Source organism: Corella eumyota, chromosome 5 (genome assembly GCF_963082875.1).
Source record: "Corella eumyota chromosome 5, kaCorEumy4.1, whole genome shotgun sequence".
In the NCBI taxonomy this organism is placed as follows: Eukaryota; Metazoa; Chordata; class Ascidiacea; order Phlebobranchia; family Corellidae; genus Corella; species Corella eumyota.
In genome coordinates this window covers 2,002,759-2,019,987 of record NC_137494.1, presented here as the reverse complement: position 1 = coordinate 2,019,987, position 17,229 = coordinate 2,002,759, and the positions used below count along the sequence as shown (strand labels likewise).

At 29.0% G+C, this 17,229-nt stretch overlaps 3 protein-coding genes across 6 annotated transcripts; all 3 read left to right on the top strand.

Annotated features, from left to right (window-relative positions):
* Positions 1 to 285: 285 nt before the first annotated feature.
* Positions 286 to 7,487, top strand: LOC145753914 (tubulin-specific chaperone E-like). 4 transcript variants are annotated; one of them, XM_082570443.1, is made up of 13 exons: positions 286 to 435; positions 663 to 747; positions 1,405 to 1,605; positions 2,046 to 2,134; positions 2,406 to 2,608; positions 2,840 to 3,015; positions 3,119 to 3,227; positions 3,317 to 3,466; positions 3,842 to 3,995; positions 4,370 to 4,435; positions 5,233 to 5,384; positions 6,688 to 6,860; positions 7,305 to 7,410. In XM_082570443.1, the coding sequence occupies exons 1-12, from the start codon at positions 348 to 350 to the stop codon at positions 6,856 to 6,858; spliced, it is 1,644 nt and encodes a 547-aa protein (XP_082426569.1). In that variant the 5' UTR covers positions 286 to 347; the 3' UTR covers positions 6,859 to 6,860; positions 7,305 to 7,410. The 4 variants fall into 4 exon arrangements, with proteins under 4 accessions (XP_082426569.1, XP_082426571.1, XP_082426568.1 ...); XM_082570445.1 differs by lacking the exon at positions 6,688 to 6,860 and having other exon boundaries at positions 7,305 to 7,487; XM_082570442.1 differs by lacking the exon at positions 7,305 to 7,410 and having other exon boundaries at positions 6,688 to 7,297.
* A 1,021-nt stretch (positions 7,488 to 8,508) lies between these two features.
* LOC145753913 (tuberin-like) lies at positions 8,509 to 13,820 on the top strand. The gene is made up of 3 exons (XM_082570440.1): positions 8,509 to 8,995; positions 9,172 to 9,360; positions 9,761 to 13,820. Exons 1-3 carry the CDS (start codon positions 8,528 to 8,530, stop codon positions 13,460 to 13,462), a joined length of 4,359 nt encoding a protein of 1,452 aa, XP_082426566.1. The 5' UTR covers positions 8,509 to 8,527; the 3' UTR covers positions 13,463 to 13,820.
* Positions 13,821 to 14,534: 714 nt separating this feature from the next.
* On the top strand, positions 14,535 to 17,229 carry LOC145752441 (brother of CDO-like). The gene has a single exon (XM_082568729.1). The coding sequence runs from the start codon at positions 14,658 to 14,660 to the stop codon at positions 16,542 to 16,544; it is 1,887 nt and encodes a 628-aa protein (XP_082424855.1). The 5' UTR covers positions 14,535 to 14,657; the 3' UTR covers positions 16,545 to 17,229.

Sequence of the window (17,229 nt, the reverse complement as noted above, 5' to 3'; positions counted from 1 at the left end):
TCAATATTTGATGTGGTAAAAACGCTTTAAATTAAACCTCTAGGTATTTTTAAACGTTTTTTTCCAGGCCTTGTACTTTATTAATCATTTGTAGCAAAATAACTTTTTATAATTTATTAACATCTTATACTTTAATTAATACCAACTTATTTTCTTTTTAATTCTAACTAAGTCTGGTGAAAACGCCTTTGCCGAGGATAAATTGAATAGAAATAAAAATAAAAAGCGATAGACCATAACTAAAGAAAAAAACAAACAAAACATTCTATTGTTCGTCATAAAGAAATACGCGACAAATCGAGGTGTTTCAATAAAGAACCACTTTTCAGATGGTTCAAATGTAAAATATGGCAACTTATGAAATTGGAAGTCGTATTGAAAGTAATGGATATAATGGAACAATCAAATACGTTGGTGAAGTACCACCTACTTCAGGTAAATAAATTCAAATTTTAAATTTTTACAAAGATTAAAATCCAAAACTTTTTTCATTTTTTTTGAGTTTATGTATATTAAATTTGTTGTTCTCAATATCATGCTTCTTAACTTTGAACTGCATGCAAAAAAGTTAATTAACTTTAATTTCTTTTAACTTATTCTCTAATCTTTGTCATACTGCTATTTAAAAGTTTTTGGTAGATTAAAATGTCATGTTTTTTAAGATGTTTGGTTAGGAATTGAATGGGATATTGGGAATAGAGGAAAACACAATGGAACTAAAAATAGTGTTCAATACTTTCAATGCAAGTATGTATATATGTATATGTTATTTTGCACTTTTTTGAACTTGATTTGTTTACCTTTTTTGACTGTTTTTTCGAACTATACTAAAGTACGGGATGCGGGATAGTGCGGTAAATGTTAATAAAAATTCGCGGAATGCGGGACGGAGCGGTATTTTTGTACTTTAATGCGGGATAAATGTAGTCAAGGTCTAAGAAATGACGCGGGATTGCTTTTAAAGGCATAGGAATAAATAGAATGATGCTAAAACGACTATAAAGTGCAAGGGAAGGTTAGGGAAGGGTATAAAAATCCCGTCATTTTCCGCAATCAGCATCTTTTTGTTAACATTTACATACGGCTTCAGTATTTCCTGCACCCTGCAATCTTTCGTATCCCGTATTTTAGTACTACCCGTTTTTTGCTAAATTAATTAAAAATATAAATATGTTGTTTTAAAGGTGACATTTAATATTTAGTAGGGTTATGTTAAATGTTTAATTAATGTAAATTTGTTATTGTAAAAGGTATATATATAACTACTTGACTAAAAATTAAAATTTTTTTTTTTTTAATTTCTAAAATTCAACTAAGTTTTCAAATTATTTATTTTTATTAGTTATTGTTTTTAACAAAACTAATTAACTTTCATAAAACAAATAAAAACTAAAATTTATTTAGGCACGAAAAAGGTGGATCCTTTGTACGACCTGGAAAAGTGAACACTGGAATATCAATATGTGAAGCAATGAGGAATCGATATACCTCTAATAATAACGATGATAATCATGATTTAGATGATAGTTTGTTTCTGATTGGCAAACATGGAAAACAGAGAAAATTTGAAGCAGTTGGAATGGACAAAGCCAGAGAAAATTTTGAGTAAGATAATTAACTATATATATATATATGTTAAAAAACAAAATTATTTTGTTTAGTGTTAAAATTGAAACATGAATTGCATTAAATTTTAAAAAAAACTTATAAAGATTTGGATAAATTGGTTGATAGCTCGCCGTATAGTGGGCTTATTAATCATTGTAATATGGCCAAGACTTTTAAGTAAAAATCGCTTGTGATAATTTACCCTCAGACCATAAATGGCAGTTTTATCCTGTAAATTAGACATATATACTAAATATACATTCTTTACTAAGCTCTATTACATTTGGATACAGATTACCTCTTTTTAATATTAATCATACATATTTTGTTACATTGGTAGGCTACAGATATAGAAAAAATTTTAAAATATAATATTTTAAATAGTTGTATTAATATCTATATATAATTTAAAATAACAAATTTACAAAATTTAACAGGCGAATGCATTTATTAGAAGAAGTAGGATTAAGAGACCACATGATATCTAGTGCTGACAAAAGTGGCCTTTTATTATCAATGGCACCTAGTAAGTAGAAAGTAGGTCACTAGGCTTTAACTAACTCTGCTCTTTGTTTGCTTTATGTTAAGGACATCAAGGACTTTTGTTTGATTTTTAAGCCAATTTTCTTACTGTAATAAATGTATTTTTTTTTCTCTTAAGTTTAACAGATTTTATTTAGCATTTTTATATCTACCTTTTGTATTTGTCAATTGTTTGTTTTATAATTTTGCATTAATTACCCTTTTTTTATTGATACATATATATTTTTACTTTTTTTATATTTTTTTTTTTACAGATATCACAAACTTAGATTTATCAAAAAATCTTTTATCTAACTGGGATACAGTTATTTGCATCGCTGATCAACTAAAAAACTTGAAAATTTTAAACTTGCAAGAAAATATATTCGCACCATCACTAGATGAAGTTGATGCAAATACTGCTTTTGATTCTGTCAAAATCTTGGTATTGAACAAATGTCAACTGACCTGGAATGAGGTTAATATAATTTGTTTGAATCAAAATAAATGTATAAATTAAAGCTTGGTGGTTGCTTTATAAATATATATGTGTGCAGACTATATAACAACAATAAAAATGAATGCTCTATTGACTAATGTATTAAGTATTTTTATTTAATGTAGTAAACTAACTGGCCTGACAAAAAAAAAAGACTAAAATTTTTACAAATTTTTTTTTTAAATTTAAGAAGTTATTTTTAAATTGTAGTTGTTAAAATGCGCAAGAATGTGGCCTGGGGTTGAAGAGCTCCACCTAGTGGGGAATGACTTTGTCGAAATATCTGAACCAAGCAATGATGTGTTCGCTAAAGTGCGTCTACTTAATTTGTCCGAGAATAAATTTGAAAATTGGGAAAATTTGAAAAACATTAGTAAACTACCAAGGTAAAAACCATATATATTTAAATATAAAGTGTTTAATGTATTTGTATTTAAAGATTTTAGTTAAAAAAGAGGGTTATTATTAATATTGTTTTGTTGATTTTAGCCTGACATCTCTGTTATTGATGGATTGTCAATTACTGGATATTCAAATAACATCAGATCAATTTTCAAGCCTGAAACATTTAAACCTCACTGGAAACAAATTTAAAGAAGTAAGAACAAAAATTTTAATCTTTTTTTGGTCATTTAGGTATGTTACATACTCTAACAATTAATATATCTATATATACTTGTTTTACAGCTCACAGTTTTCAATGAGTTGAACAAATTGTTGTCGTTTGATGACCTCACAATAAAAAACAATCCAGTAATGAATTTGGAGGACAATGACACCATGGCCGAAATTATTGTCGCTAAAATCAAGAACTTGAAAACTTTTAATCGCTCTACAGTAAGAAACCAATTTTATTTATTCAATTTAAATATTTGCATAAATTCGAGGTTGAAGAAAGGTTTTATAAAGTAAATTAATTTGTTTTAATAATTTTTTTAGCAACAATAATATATTTTCTATTATTCTCCTTTTACCTTAACCCTTTTCCGAAAATGCCCCTCAATTTTATTAAGATAAAATGCTCTAGTAAATAAAATGCGAAATGATTATAGTAAAAAATTGCTGGCCCAAATTTCAATAAATTGCCTTTTTTTGATTTTTCATAAAAGTTTATTTGGTTTAATGATTTTTAATTTTATTAGAATACATTGTAAGAAACTTTACCCAATATAGGTTTTAAAAAACTAAAAATTATTTAATTTTTTTCACAAGGTTGACGAAAATGAGAGAGTGAGCGCTGAGTTGGATTACAGAAGAAAGTTTGGACAGAAATGGAAAGAGTCCGGAGGCCACCAGGATGAGGAGAAGAATAAACCATCCCAGGAGTTTCTGGATCAACATCCAAGATTTATGGAGATTATCGAAAGTAAGATCTTAGTTAGAGTCAAATAAATATAAAGTTAACTAAAATTTAAGTATTTATAATCAAAGAGAACTTAGTGGACAATATATATATATATATTTATACACATTTTATTGTAGCCTATTTAACATAAAAGCTTTAAAAAAACTTCTGCAAATAAACTATCACAGGCAAATATTAGGACTATATTTTAACAATTAAAATGTAGCCCATACTAGTTAAGTTAATGTGTATATAGTTATATAATGTATAAGTTTTTCTTTTAATTATAATGTATAATATATTACTTTAAATTAGATTTATATATGTGGCCCAGTTGTGACAATTTTACCAAATAACAGTTGTTCATTTTCTCACTTCATTTTATTATTGTTTAGAATATGGAGCTCCCCAAGACAAAGAAATATTGAAACAATCAACTGCCCTGAAGGGAAGTTTAATTGGTAATTTAAAAATTATATTAAAAAATATTTAAAAACCCTAACGTCTATATTATAACCACCTATTTTTTGAAATTTATCTATATACTTCAAGCATTAAACTTTGCTCATAGAGTTAATAATTTGGTAATAATTAATATTGTATATTACACAATGGTAGATAGTTCCTATTAAAGGTAATGATGTCATATTTCCTGATTTTGTTTACTGCTTTTACACTTAGTAAACAAACAATGTTGTTGATAATATTCAAGAATAATATGTGAAGTAAAAATAATAGTTTTCTTGTTGCTAAACAATGATCAGTTTTCATTTTTTTAAATATATGGTTGTTTGACTATAGATATAAAATCAATTAATTTTTATATGAATTTGAGAAAATTTGTTTGTTTTATTATTTAAAGTATTATTTTTCGTTTATATAATTATTTAATTTGTTAAATTTGCAAATGAATTTTTTTTTGTTTATAATTTTATTCTTGATATGGGAAAATCGAATGTGCGACCTAAACATAGAGTAACATCAGTTACTCAGACCCAGTCCCAAGTTGCCTTTAGCAGTTTGGGATATTATAGATTATAATTGCCCGATAAATATACTGCTGATTAAGTGCTGGCTCAGCAGGAGTTTATACCGTTTATTGCACCTTACTTAAGAGCGCTACAGCATAAGGTCAGTGAGGATTGAACCCACAATCTCATGTGTGGTATAGCAAGTGTTCTTACCACTACACCACGCTGCCGGTTTTTAATTTAATTTGAAACTATAAACCTTTTAACAACACTTTTTTTATTTACAGAGGTATTTATTGAAGCACCAATTGATCCAAATTTTAAGACAATAATTCGAAAACTTCCACTTTCGATGACCATCGGAAGTCTTAAACTTTTACTTCAACGTTTAACTAAAACTGAAGTGAGAAAGCAAAGACTAGTGTATGTTAGCAAAGATGTAAGTACTAGTTATATCAGTGAAAAATATTCAAAAAATTTATTTAATTATTCTTTACTTGGAATTTTTTTTAAATAGTTGAACTTTTTATGTTGATTTTTATGTAATGTTTTTATGTTAAATTTTTGTTCAGTAATATTATGTGCACATATTTTTTATTTACTAAAATTATTTAAATTTTAAATCACAGGAAATCATTAATAATATTTAAATGTAAACAAATACTAATCGAAAACTGATTTTTTTTGTTATATTTAATACCTTGTTTTCTTATATTTATCTTTTAATTATATATATCTATGTTATTTTTTTTTGTTTTTATTATTCAAATTAGCGTTTTATTTTTAAGATAATTTATATAATAATCATCTTTAATTGAAAATGTCTTTTTTCTAATTATTGAACAAATTTTAATTCCATGTTGTTGGCAATTAACTTTTATTACAGGATCCCAACCATGTTGTAACTATGCATTGTGACTTTGACAACCTCTATGATGTATCAATCCAACCTTATGATGTCATAATGATAGTTCATCCAACTAAGGGAATTGATTGGGAAGCTAGAAAAAAAAAATGTTATTTTGTCGATAAAAAAAAAATATGTTCTCTTGCCAATTAAGGAAAAAGTCAAGAAATATAAAGTGTCTTAATATATAAAAACATTGTTTATCTGAAAGACTGCTATACGCAAAGTTTTTATTTATCTAAAAGATCTAATGACACAAAAAACTGTTTTGGAATTTTTTTTTCAACCAACTTTTTGCGAATCATATCGTTACATTTTTTACTTTTTATCATACAAAATCATTGTTTTCTTAAAAAATGCAATATTAACAGCTTAACTACCTCAGTTTAATCCAATCCAATCCAAAAACTTGCATAAAATCGGATTAATAATCATAATATTATTAGTGTAACTGTTTTATTTGTTTTTTTAAGTTTCAGCATATCATGTCAACAATTGTGTTTTTATTATTAAAAAAATGTACAAGGATTTGCACTCCTAATTGCCTTACTGTGTGTTTAGTATTATTTGTATTTCTTTTATTTTTAATGTACTAGATTTAAAAAGCTTTAAAAGCCTTTGCCGTACTTAAAAACTTGTGTTCTCAAGTTGTGAAATATGTTATACTCTAAGTAATATTGCTAACATTGCCTTAAATATGTAATATTGCTTGAATATTTTAAATCAAATTAATTAACTTAATTTTTTTAATTATTAATTATTCAATTAGATTTTACATTGTAATTGATGGTTTAATTTTTTTGTTTTTGAATCAATTTTTCTCTCAATTTTCTAGAACTCTTCACATATTGTGAGATTAGATCGAGACTCAGAAACCTTGCATGATGTTTCTATTGAACCAAATGACACGATTAAAGTTTTAACGATCGAAAAAAACAAATTTGATCTCGATCAACTTATGATAAATGATCGTAACTTTTATGAGCTTGTATATGGAAAATCATAACTGTAATTTTTGTTATTGTTTTAAGGTTTTTTTTTCTATTTGTCGTTTAGATATTCCTATCATAAATTACATTTATGTTGTCCACTCTTCACTTTAAAATATAACCATATTTCTAATTCGTCTCAATATATTATTTTTAAACAGAATTTTACAAATGTTTTCATTGTATTTTAGTATATTAACATTTTGTATGTTAATTTAAAATGCCTTTTAATTACTGGTAACCAATTTTTATGTTGAATGCATTTCCAATTTGAACTCTTTTTACCAAAAATGTTGTTTTATGAGTTATTAGTGGTTTCTTATTTGTGTACCACTTGTAGTTGATTTGTTAGCTAAATTAGCACACAAATGTAAAATACAAAATGTTTTGTTGAAATTAGTTCTTAGTCCTATAGTAAAGCGTTAAATTTGTATAAGATTAAGTTTATACTGTTTTTATATAGGACAAAGACTTGGTTGTTTCTATGGACAGGGATTGGGAAACTCTTCATGGAATTTCAATTGAGCCTCATGATATTATTCAAGTTCATGAAGACTTTAGCAAACGAGGAGCGTATAAATCTCTTAAATCTGCACAAAGATTTCGTTCGGAGCAGTTGTCATAATTTTTATTAGTAAATTTAATCCCTTGCTTAGATAGAAGTAATTTTAATAATTATTGTACTATTAACTTAGTTAATTTGATGTTTTTTATTGTTGCTATTAAAAATTGGTTTAAAAATAAAATTGCACTGTCTATAGTGATTGTAGTATTAATATATATCTTTTTGTTAAGTGTCTAATTTATGTAGCATTAATAAATATAAAATTAGTAAAAAAATTAAATAAATTGTGCTAGATTTTTTAATACTATAATAGCTAGACAGGCAAGAAATGGATATCAAATAGAAACACGTATTTAAAATTAATAACTAGAATATTATAATTAATGTTTAATAATATGCTTAATGGCTGCAAGTTTTATAAATTGTAATTAATTTTAAAGTGTAATTTTTAACCGAAATTAAAAAGGTTTGCATTTTGGAACCGACAGGAGCCCTAAACAACCTGGTCGTGACCGAAAATCACATGTTGCATTTCATCATGAATTTTATTGCCGCATAGCAAAGCAAATAAAAAATCGAAAGTTTAGTATTCTTATTAATCATTGCATTTAAGTTTCTGTTTTTAAAGAAATTTGTAACTTATTAATTACCATAGCTTTTTTGTCAGTTTATGAATAGATAACTTACTGGCAGTCTGTATAGTATAGTTATTAAGTGTGACGTGTTGTTAAAATGCTCGTTTTGCAAAATAAAACAACTTATTTATGTTTAGAAATTTTGGATATGGATCATAATTTGGCTGTTCAAGAAGTAAAACTAATTGTTAATGAAATTAAATTTGCTGTTTTAAAATCTGAAGTTTGTCAAAATCAACCCACTCAATTTACTATAACAATTTTTGAACAACAGGAATATAAACTCGAATTCACAAGCTCTGGGCTTGTGGTTTTGTCTGGATCAACAAAGGATAATTCTAAGGAAGTTTCATTGGAGATTGTGGGTCAAAAATTTGAGACAATTTATGCTTTTTTAGATACTGTAAGTCCACATTACAGAAGTGAATTTGCAAATAGCTTGATCACAAAATTAGCAGTATTATCTGATTCTGAACACAATAAATCATGACTGAAAGCAAGGAAAACTTAAGTTTGCGGTCCAGATTTAAAAACTTTTTAGGCAAAGGACATACACCAGTACACACTGAAGTAGAAAATGAAATACTACCAACTATTTCCGATGCATTTTGGGCAGCTATATCCCCTGAAAATCAACCTGAGGCTCGTATCACAAAATTAAATGAGTACCAAAAATTGTTCAAAAAAAAGCAGTTAGAACGTGGCGTTGTTGAAAAAATGTGGTTGGAAACAAAAGACTTACTAAACCCATCCTTTATTTCTTTAATTCGGGATTCTTATTTTGAGTTTTTGTTACTAATAATCCAAACACAATATAGAAACTTGGGAATACTGCGATCCAATTTTTATCGCGAGATTTCCCTTCATGAATATTCACATCAGAATGATTTTGTTAATTCTATGCTAGTTGTGAATGCATTAACTGATAATGGAAAAACCCTAGGCATGCTTGAGGTAAGAATTCTGTTATTTATGTTTATTGTTTACAAGCAAACATAAATGAATTATTGTTAATTTTAAATTGTGTAACTAACATATAGCAATAGCTTAGATATATATTTTTTTAGTGTTATAAATATTATGTACAGTTAAGATAGTTTACAAAAATAAACCTTAAATTTGTTTTCAAGATTGGGACATTGTTGGTCAAATGGATGGATCAAATTGGAAACAATCAAGTTTACCTCACCTTGTTATTAAATGTGGTTAAGTTTAATTCTTCCCATCTAGGCCAAGAAACAGTACAAGGAATAGTTTGTAACTTATGCGAAAACTGCTCCAAGTCAGAATCTGATACTGATAAGGAATCTTTACTTAAGGTTTGTTTTTTTCCCAGGTTATATAAATATAATAAGTAGTTCATAATATAAAGTACATACCTAATGGATTGTAATTTTAAGAAATGTTCATTGAATGAACATTTAAATTAGTAAATGGTATTGCATTGCAGTTTTTAAAATTACTCTTTTTCTCTTATATAATAAAACTGGGTCACGTATGTTGTCCGGTTCCAGACAAATAACACTACGGTCCTCCTAAATTCTTTCCTACGGTATACGAAACGTTGTTTTGTTTAGAGCCAGATAACATACATGATCCAAAAAACTTAATCTTTTCTTTCTCGGGTTATTGTGTGTTTAACCTATTTAGCTATTATGTTTATTTAAAATAAAACCTAAGGATAATGTAAATAAACTGGACTTTGTGCTTTGTTTTTAGGTTTTGGATGCTATAGTCTGCTACAATTCCCTACCTCCAACCTGTTTAAGCATTGTGATCGTAACTCTCTGCAGAACCTTAAATGGATTGGAAATATGTAACCTCAGTTGGTCAGTGATGCGTAACTTACTGGGAACTCATCTTGGAAATAACTGCATTCGAGAAATGTGTAAAATTCTAGAAGATTCTACAATGCCGAATGACAGTGTTGTTCTGCGAAGTGCTGTGTTTTACATTGGGAAAAGTATCTGGGGTTCTAAGCTAGTCTCATCTTTAATGTACAACCCCCAATCTGTGCTACCTTCTTTTTATTCAGCTCTTACTTCAAGAAGTCCTTTGGTTGGTTATGAAATTGTTCTTACTTTCCAAAGGTTAGTAAGTCGATTTGGACATGAACTACCTTTTTCTGCATGGAAAAATATACTGATGATTGTTGATTTATTGTGTGATATTGTAAACAATCATGTACCTAGTGGAAATAATAGTAAAGACACCATATCAAATCTGGAAAAAAACACTTGTGAATTGTTGACAATTATGGAGAATTTGTATCAGACACAAGCTTTTGATGGTTCTGTATCTCAACTGTTTGAAATTATTGAAAAACATGTTAGTAGTAGGCCTGTTGAATCAGTGTTGTTGCTTTTAACTTATAAACTTCAAATGATTAACCCTGCCAAAGAAAATTGGGTTCAAAATTTACAAGAAATTATGATCAAGTTTTATTCAGTTTCAATGGATGTTCAAGTACGCTTAAAATTTTTGGAAAATTTTAAATCAGTTTTTGATACAACCTCTGCCATCTATAATAAAGACATTTTTGATATTCTAGTAAAGCCAGAAATACAAAATTGGCATTTAGAATTTAACGAAGAAGTATGCAAATCCTGTTTAATGTTGCTTTTAAAGTTTTGCCTTCAGTGTGATACTGATCACAGCATTGCTCTTTTAAAGCTTATGAAACCTGCCCAAGTATTAAAAACCTCACAAATTGAGAACTTTAATTGCCCACCTTTGCCATGCCCTTATGTGTTAACTGGACTTACTGATATTTTTGTGAAGAAGTTTGGTTCATCGAATCCAACTCCATCTAACTACATTTTAAATATGTTGGTGGTGTTTTTAGAGCAGTATTATAGCGAGGAAGTGTTGTTAAGTAAACCTCAAGTTCTTTGGGAGGAAAGAAAAAACATATTAGATGCTTTGTTTCAGATCCGAGCCAACCCAAAACTTCAACTTAAGTTAATAAACTCTGATATATTTAACCCAAATTTTTTGTGCATTTCATACAAAGAAAGTACCCCCGATATTGAATCAGAACTGGCAACCTCATATTTAAGTTTCCAAAAAGTATTTATGTGCTTTATATTTTGTTTAGAGCATGAAAATTGTTGGCCAATATTGCAATCTGCCTTTACAAATCTGTGTTCAATTATGAAAAACCGAAATCTAATTGCAAGCACTGGACCTCACACTATTGATCAACTTGCAGATGCTTTATGTAATTTAATGTCAAGCAATTCAAGGCATTTAACTCTGACTTTAACCCCAGAAGGATTTAAACGCCCAGATCTTCAATATTATTCTTTAAAGGCCTTGACTTCGTTGACATTGTTTTACGAATATTTAGATGTGTCAAGACAAAGACAAATATTGCGTTGTTTAGAGTCTGGGTTCACTACAAAATGTGCAAAGCAATGTATTAGTTCTGTAACTCAGTGTATTGTCGAAATGAGTGCTGATTCCCTACTTCGTGTTTTACCTTCAATTCTTTTACGTCTTTCACAGATGTCAGCTACCAAACACCTTGCTACTGTGGTCTTGGAGCTTTTATCTACTTTATCACAGTTGCCAAACCTGTATTCCAACTTTGTAGAGGACCAATATATGAGTGTGTTTGCTATTGCTCTTCAACATACAAACCCAGCTAAATTTGGGCAATATATCGTGTCTCTTGCTCACCATGTTATTTGTATGTGGTTTGTAAAATGCCGGTTAAGTTTTCGACCGGATTTTGTGCGCTTTATAACCACTAATTTACAGACCATAAACCAAGCAAGCAAACATGATCCACTTCAACATAGTCTAGTAGAAGCTTGTATTGATGTAATGGCTCAATATACTTTTTCTAACAGTATGCCAATTATTAAAAACTTGACATCGCCTGATCAACAATCACAAAATAAAAATAGCTCCACCTGGCTGATTGACAACAGACTGGTTACCATAACAACCAAGCAACCCGAAGCCCCAATCCAACCCCTTAAAAATCAGGATATTGCCCCAGCAACTCAGGAAAGAAAACAATCATTAGAAGCTCCGGCAAAACTGCAATCTATATCTGATAATTTACAAAATTTATCAAGGCAGCGGCACAAGAGTGCAGCAGTTACACACTTACAGAAAATGAATCTAAATTCTGATATTATTCTGCCCAATGTGAACAAATTTTCTGCAGAACATGGTGGTTTAAATAAAGCCGAAATTTTAATAAGAAGGCCATCTGGTAACACTTCATGGTCGATGTCAAATGATCAGTTAAGTTTAAAATTTATTGAGAATCTTAGCAACTCCAATTCTCTTGGATTTTCTGAGCTTTCAGTTCACATGCAACAAGCACCAGACATAGAAAACCCTTCGGAAAATGGAAATGATATTTTTGATAATGTTTCACTACAACAAGGCCGACATCGCAGTCATACTGTGGCTAATACTTCAGATTACAAGAGTGCTGCAAACAGAGCCAGGAGTCGAATTAATGTCACGAAACATGATTTAAATAGTAAAGCAATTTCAAATACAAGCAATAATAGTGAGGGGCAATCTCCGTCGTTTTTATTCCTTCAACTTTTTCACTCAGCAAAACTAGATGATGCGAGAAGACCTCTTCTTTTACCTAACTGCGCAACAGTGAATAGAGCTGTACATGTGTTAGATAGAATACCATCTTATGATACTTGGTCAACTGGAGTGGTTTACGTACAACCTGGACAAAGTGATAATTGTTTAGAAATACTCAGTAACGAGCATGGCTCGCCGAGATATCAAGAATTTTTAAACTCACTTGGTAGACTTATTTGTTTAGCTGACTGCGATATGTCCCATACTTATCTAGGTGGTCTTGATCATTCAGCGGAGGGAGAGGATGGTATTTTTACTTATGTATGGCAGGAAAATATAATGCAAATGGTCTTTCATATAACTACCTTGATGCCGAACAATGGTAAAGATGTAAGCTGTAAGCAAAGGCATATTGGAAATGATTACATTACAATTGTTTATGATGATAATCCAAAACCAAGTTATGTAAACGGATGTGTGGTTAAGGGCCAGTTTTTATCAGCTGAGATTATGATTAATCCACTTGAGGAAGGATTCAATGTCGTGCAAATATTCTACCATAAACCAGAGCTTGAAAATATTCTACAAATGAATAACAACATAATTGTGTCTGATAAGAACCTTGGGGTTTTTGTACGACAGTTGGCGCTGCATGCTAACATGGCAGCGAATGCGTTTCGATACCAGAGCAAAGCAGATGAACCTCTCTCGAAACCATTTGCGAGGTTGAAACAAATCAAAAGAATTAGAACAAGAGTTTTTCAGGAGCTTGCGATTAAGGACAAGGAGCTTGCGAGTCGATATTCGAATGCCCAATCTAATGAACTTTATGATTTAGAGGAATTTTCTGATTATATTTAGGTTGTTTTTTAAATTAGAGAAAATTTTAAGCCATGAATTACTTTTAAATAAGTTTGTTCTTATTTCTATTTTAAGTTGCAAATGTTTAAAATCTGTTAGTTTTTTATTTTTTTAACTCTATCTTTCTATCAAATTAGATTTTCATTTATTGGGTTTCTTTTAAATTTATGATATAAATACTTAAACAAATTTTTAACCTTTTTTTCACTAATGTGTGGGTAAAATTCAAAATAAGTTTATTGTTGCAAAAGCTCATCTTCATTTAAACTGTATATTTTTTAAGGTTTTTGTAATATTAATTTGCAGATGTACATAATAAGTTTTACTGTAATTTATTTTATAAACCCAAAAAATATTTTTATTTATGTGTTAAAATACTGGTGCTTTCCTATTTCTTGAACCTTTATTTTCTATTAAATTTTACTTTGGGTAATGTCACAGAAGTTTTAAATCCAAATATTTAATAAATCACTTTAATATTATTGTTTGTTTTTGTCAATATTTTACACTTTCAAAAAATTAACTAAATGAATAGGTCTAAGTGATATTTTTGTAAATTCCAGTATTTAAGTTTTAAAAAAGAATAAATAATGGTACAAGTTTATTTAAATATTGCTCATTATTTTAATACTTAATAACTTAACAGCCAATTCGGCTTTTTAACATCGAGGATAAGTATAAAAATTATAATATTTTTTAAACTTTACTCTAATTGAAACGATAAAAGTATCTACTTGTGTAATTATAGTAAGGAGAAATGTTGATTTCCTGTGTTTTGAGGTAAAACTAAGTTTACACATGTAATTAAACGTGTATTTTAACGTTTAGTGCATAAATAGTTTACAAATTCGTTGCTTATGGTCTGTTTATTTAACTTTATTTAAGATTTGATGTTGTTATATAAACTTTTTTTAAGAAAAATCAAGAACTAAATATAAAAGAAATAAACTGTAAAGACATCAGGACAAAGAAAAACGTTGTCGTTTAGGTTTTTATTATGAAGTGATGTTTTTAATGTAGTTAATTTTAGTGCAACTATTATTTAATTATTTTGCATTTTTTTACCAGCTTTGAAAATGAACTAAACTGATTGTTAATTTCTTAGTTTAAAATTTTTTACCTCTGGTTTAAATATACAAACTGACAATAGAATTATTTACAATCATGACTTAGCATCTGAAATAAAACCAACAACATGGACTTGACTTCAGTTTGGAATAGTTTATATATTCTTCTGATTTTAACGTTTTTACATTTAATTTTGGCCGAAAATGATAAAAAGTATTTTTTACCTACTGGAATAGACATTACATATGGTTTAAAGGCACCAGTAATCGACAGTTCATCTCGAACCAATCAACCATTTTCTTATGATTTAAAATGGACCCAAGAAACTGAAAATAACAACTTGACATTTTATAAGATACGGTACAGAAAAGACACCTACCCAGATAAAAATTATGATGATGTTCCTTGGACCTATTTGTCTATTTTTGGAAATCTAACATCATGTCATATTGTTAATTTGGAACCGAGTAGTTTGTATCAGGTGGAAATGGTTGCTATTGGTAACAACCAGTTAAGTCAACTTTTGTTGTCATCTTTCAGAACTGGCGTTGATTATTCGGCCAAACAAAATGAAGTACCTGTCTCTGTTGCCAAGACAACGACTATTCAAAATAAATCGAGGCGTATAAGAAACAATCACAAAAATAAAAAAAAGCATAAAAAAGACAAGTCGAAGATAAAAGGAGCAAGCTTTTCAAAATTGCCCGAACCTCCAACTTCTTTAACTGTTACCTCCACTTCCCAATCCTCAATTTCCTTGCGATGGAATCCTAGATCAAATGGCGGTTCACCAATTATTAAATATTATATACAAATGAGAGTCTCTAATGGGCCTGAAAAAACTGGTTGGAAAACAATAAAGAAAACATTAACAGCAGATACAAAAAATTGTGAGGTAACAGGATTGAAACGTGGGTTGCCATATAAATTTAGAGTCATTGCAATTAACAGTTTTGGAGAATCTAAACCCTCTCAAAGCACAGGAAAGAGACTTGCCATAGTTGGCTATGTTGGTCTTACCAAGGCTCCTGAAATTGAAACTGTGCACATGATTAACACCAGTACAATATCTGTAGCTTGGAAATATGCAAATGTACCCTCAAGCATAGTGAATGGTTACACAATAGCTTACTGGTCAGCAGTCGATGATAGAAAAGAAGAAATTGTAAAAGATCCCTCTGTGAAACAAGTCAATTTAGATGGGTTTAAACCGGGTAAAAGATATTTCATAAGGATGCTAGCTTACAATATTCAGAGTGAATCTGCTTCTTCAGATTTAAAATCTTTTTTAATGCCTCACATTAATGCAACTAAAGAAGGTCCTTCTATCATTAATGCAGTAAACCATAATTCGACATATTGGAATAAGATTAGCCTCGATAAATATAATTTAACAACCACAAAACCCGACAGTTCAAGATACAATCCTCAACATAATGTACATGCACGAGCACAAGTAACACAAAGGGATATTGCTTTTGTAATTGCCGGGGGTGTCACTGCTTTTATTGTAATAATTCTTGTTATATCTGGAGTTGTTTATCATAAATCAATCGGCCATCAAAAAAAAATGCAAAAAGAAAAACATGGGGATCGATATTACCCACAAGAGCAAGTTTGTAACGGTGAACGATGTAATTTAAACTCACAAGGTAATTGTGAGGGGTTGTATACACAGAAGTACTCATGTAGTAGTTGTCCAGGTACTACATCACCATCACAGTATTCACAAACCTCATCCTATTGTCCTTCTTTTGACCAAAACCAAAGATCTAATATATACTACCAGCAGTATAGTGGGTACAACGTGCCTACAACCTGGGTTCGAGGTTGGAATGGTGATGGGAATTTTTGTCATATAGTAAATGGGAAACAAAACAACTCAACAAAAAATATGGTCACTGCAAATTCACAACCACAATGTTCTACTGCCTATAATGTTAATGAAGATCAAAACTTGTTGGTTAGCAAAGGGAAAGAACCAACTGAAATAGAAACTGTTGAAAAAGATTAATTGTTTTGTTTTTTTACCACAACTTTTTTATCAGTATTAACTTCTGTACAAAATCATGTTTTTTTTATTTCAAGTTTTTATTTCAAATCATTAAATTACAGTTTAATGCAGTTTCTATAATAATACTTTATTGGTGCTGTTTCATATTCTCTGTGTCAAATTATAATTACTCCATTATTACCTTAATACAATTTGTATTCATCTTTTTTGCATTAAATGTTTTGTGTCTGGTAATGTATTGCCTTACCACGTGCTTGAACAGTTTCATATATTACGTTTTTTGACTTGTAATTAATCTCAGTTTTTCTATTTATAAATTTAAAAAGCGGTTACTATTTGCCAAATTGATTGCCAAGTGAGAAATGCATTTCTTTAAATAAATCAGTTAAAGGTTAATTAACATGGGAAATATTTGACCAATGATAAATTTTATAACCCCAAGGCATTTACAAAGTATATTTGTACAGGTTTATTTGTACAGGAACATTACATTCTTTTGTGTATTTTTTTAATGTTGTGACTTTACTTTTTAATTTTAAATAGTTTTTGTTTTTTATTTTCGAAACCCAAATTATTGCAATTGATTAATGCAGTTTTTCACTTTTGTATAATATTGCACTGTTTTTTATTAACACTTTTTTTTATGTCGTGCTTGATATTTAAGCATTTTGAATAAAACATTAAC

Bases quoted from the DNA above. Each gene is read 5' to 3' on its own strand.
- LOC145753914 (XM_082570441.1), top strand. From the start codon at position 348: ATGGCAACTTATGAAATTGGAAGTCGTATTGAAAGTAATGGATATAAT. The intron at 3,228-3,316 runs GTAAGAACAAAA...CTTGTTTTACAG, and splicing joins CTGGAAACAAATTTAAAGAA to CTCACAGTTTTCAATGAGTT. The intron at 3,467-3,841 runs GTAAGAAACCAA...TTTTTTCACAAG, and splicing joins AAACTTTTAATCGCTCTACA to GTTGACGAAAATGAGAGAGT.
- LOC145753913 (XM_082570440.1), top strand. From the start codon at position 8,528: ATGACTGAAAGCAAGGAAAACTTAAGTTTGCGGTCCAGATTTAAAAAC. The intron at 8,996-9,171 runs GTAAGAATTCTG...TTTGTTTTCAAG, and splicing joins AAACCCTAGGCATGCTTGAG to ATTGGGACATTGTTGGTCAA. The intron at 9,361-9,760 runs GTTTGTTTTTTT...CTTTGTTTTTAG, and splicing joins ATAAGGAATCTTTACTTAAG to GTTTTGGATGCTATAGTCTG.
- LOC145752441 (XM_082568729.1), top strand. From the start codon at position 14,658: ATGGACTTGACTTCAGTTTGGAATAGTTTATATATTCTTCTGATTTTA.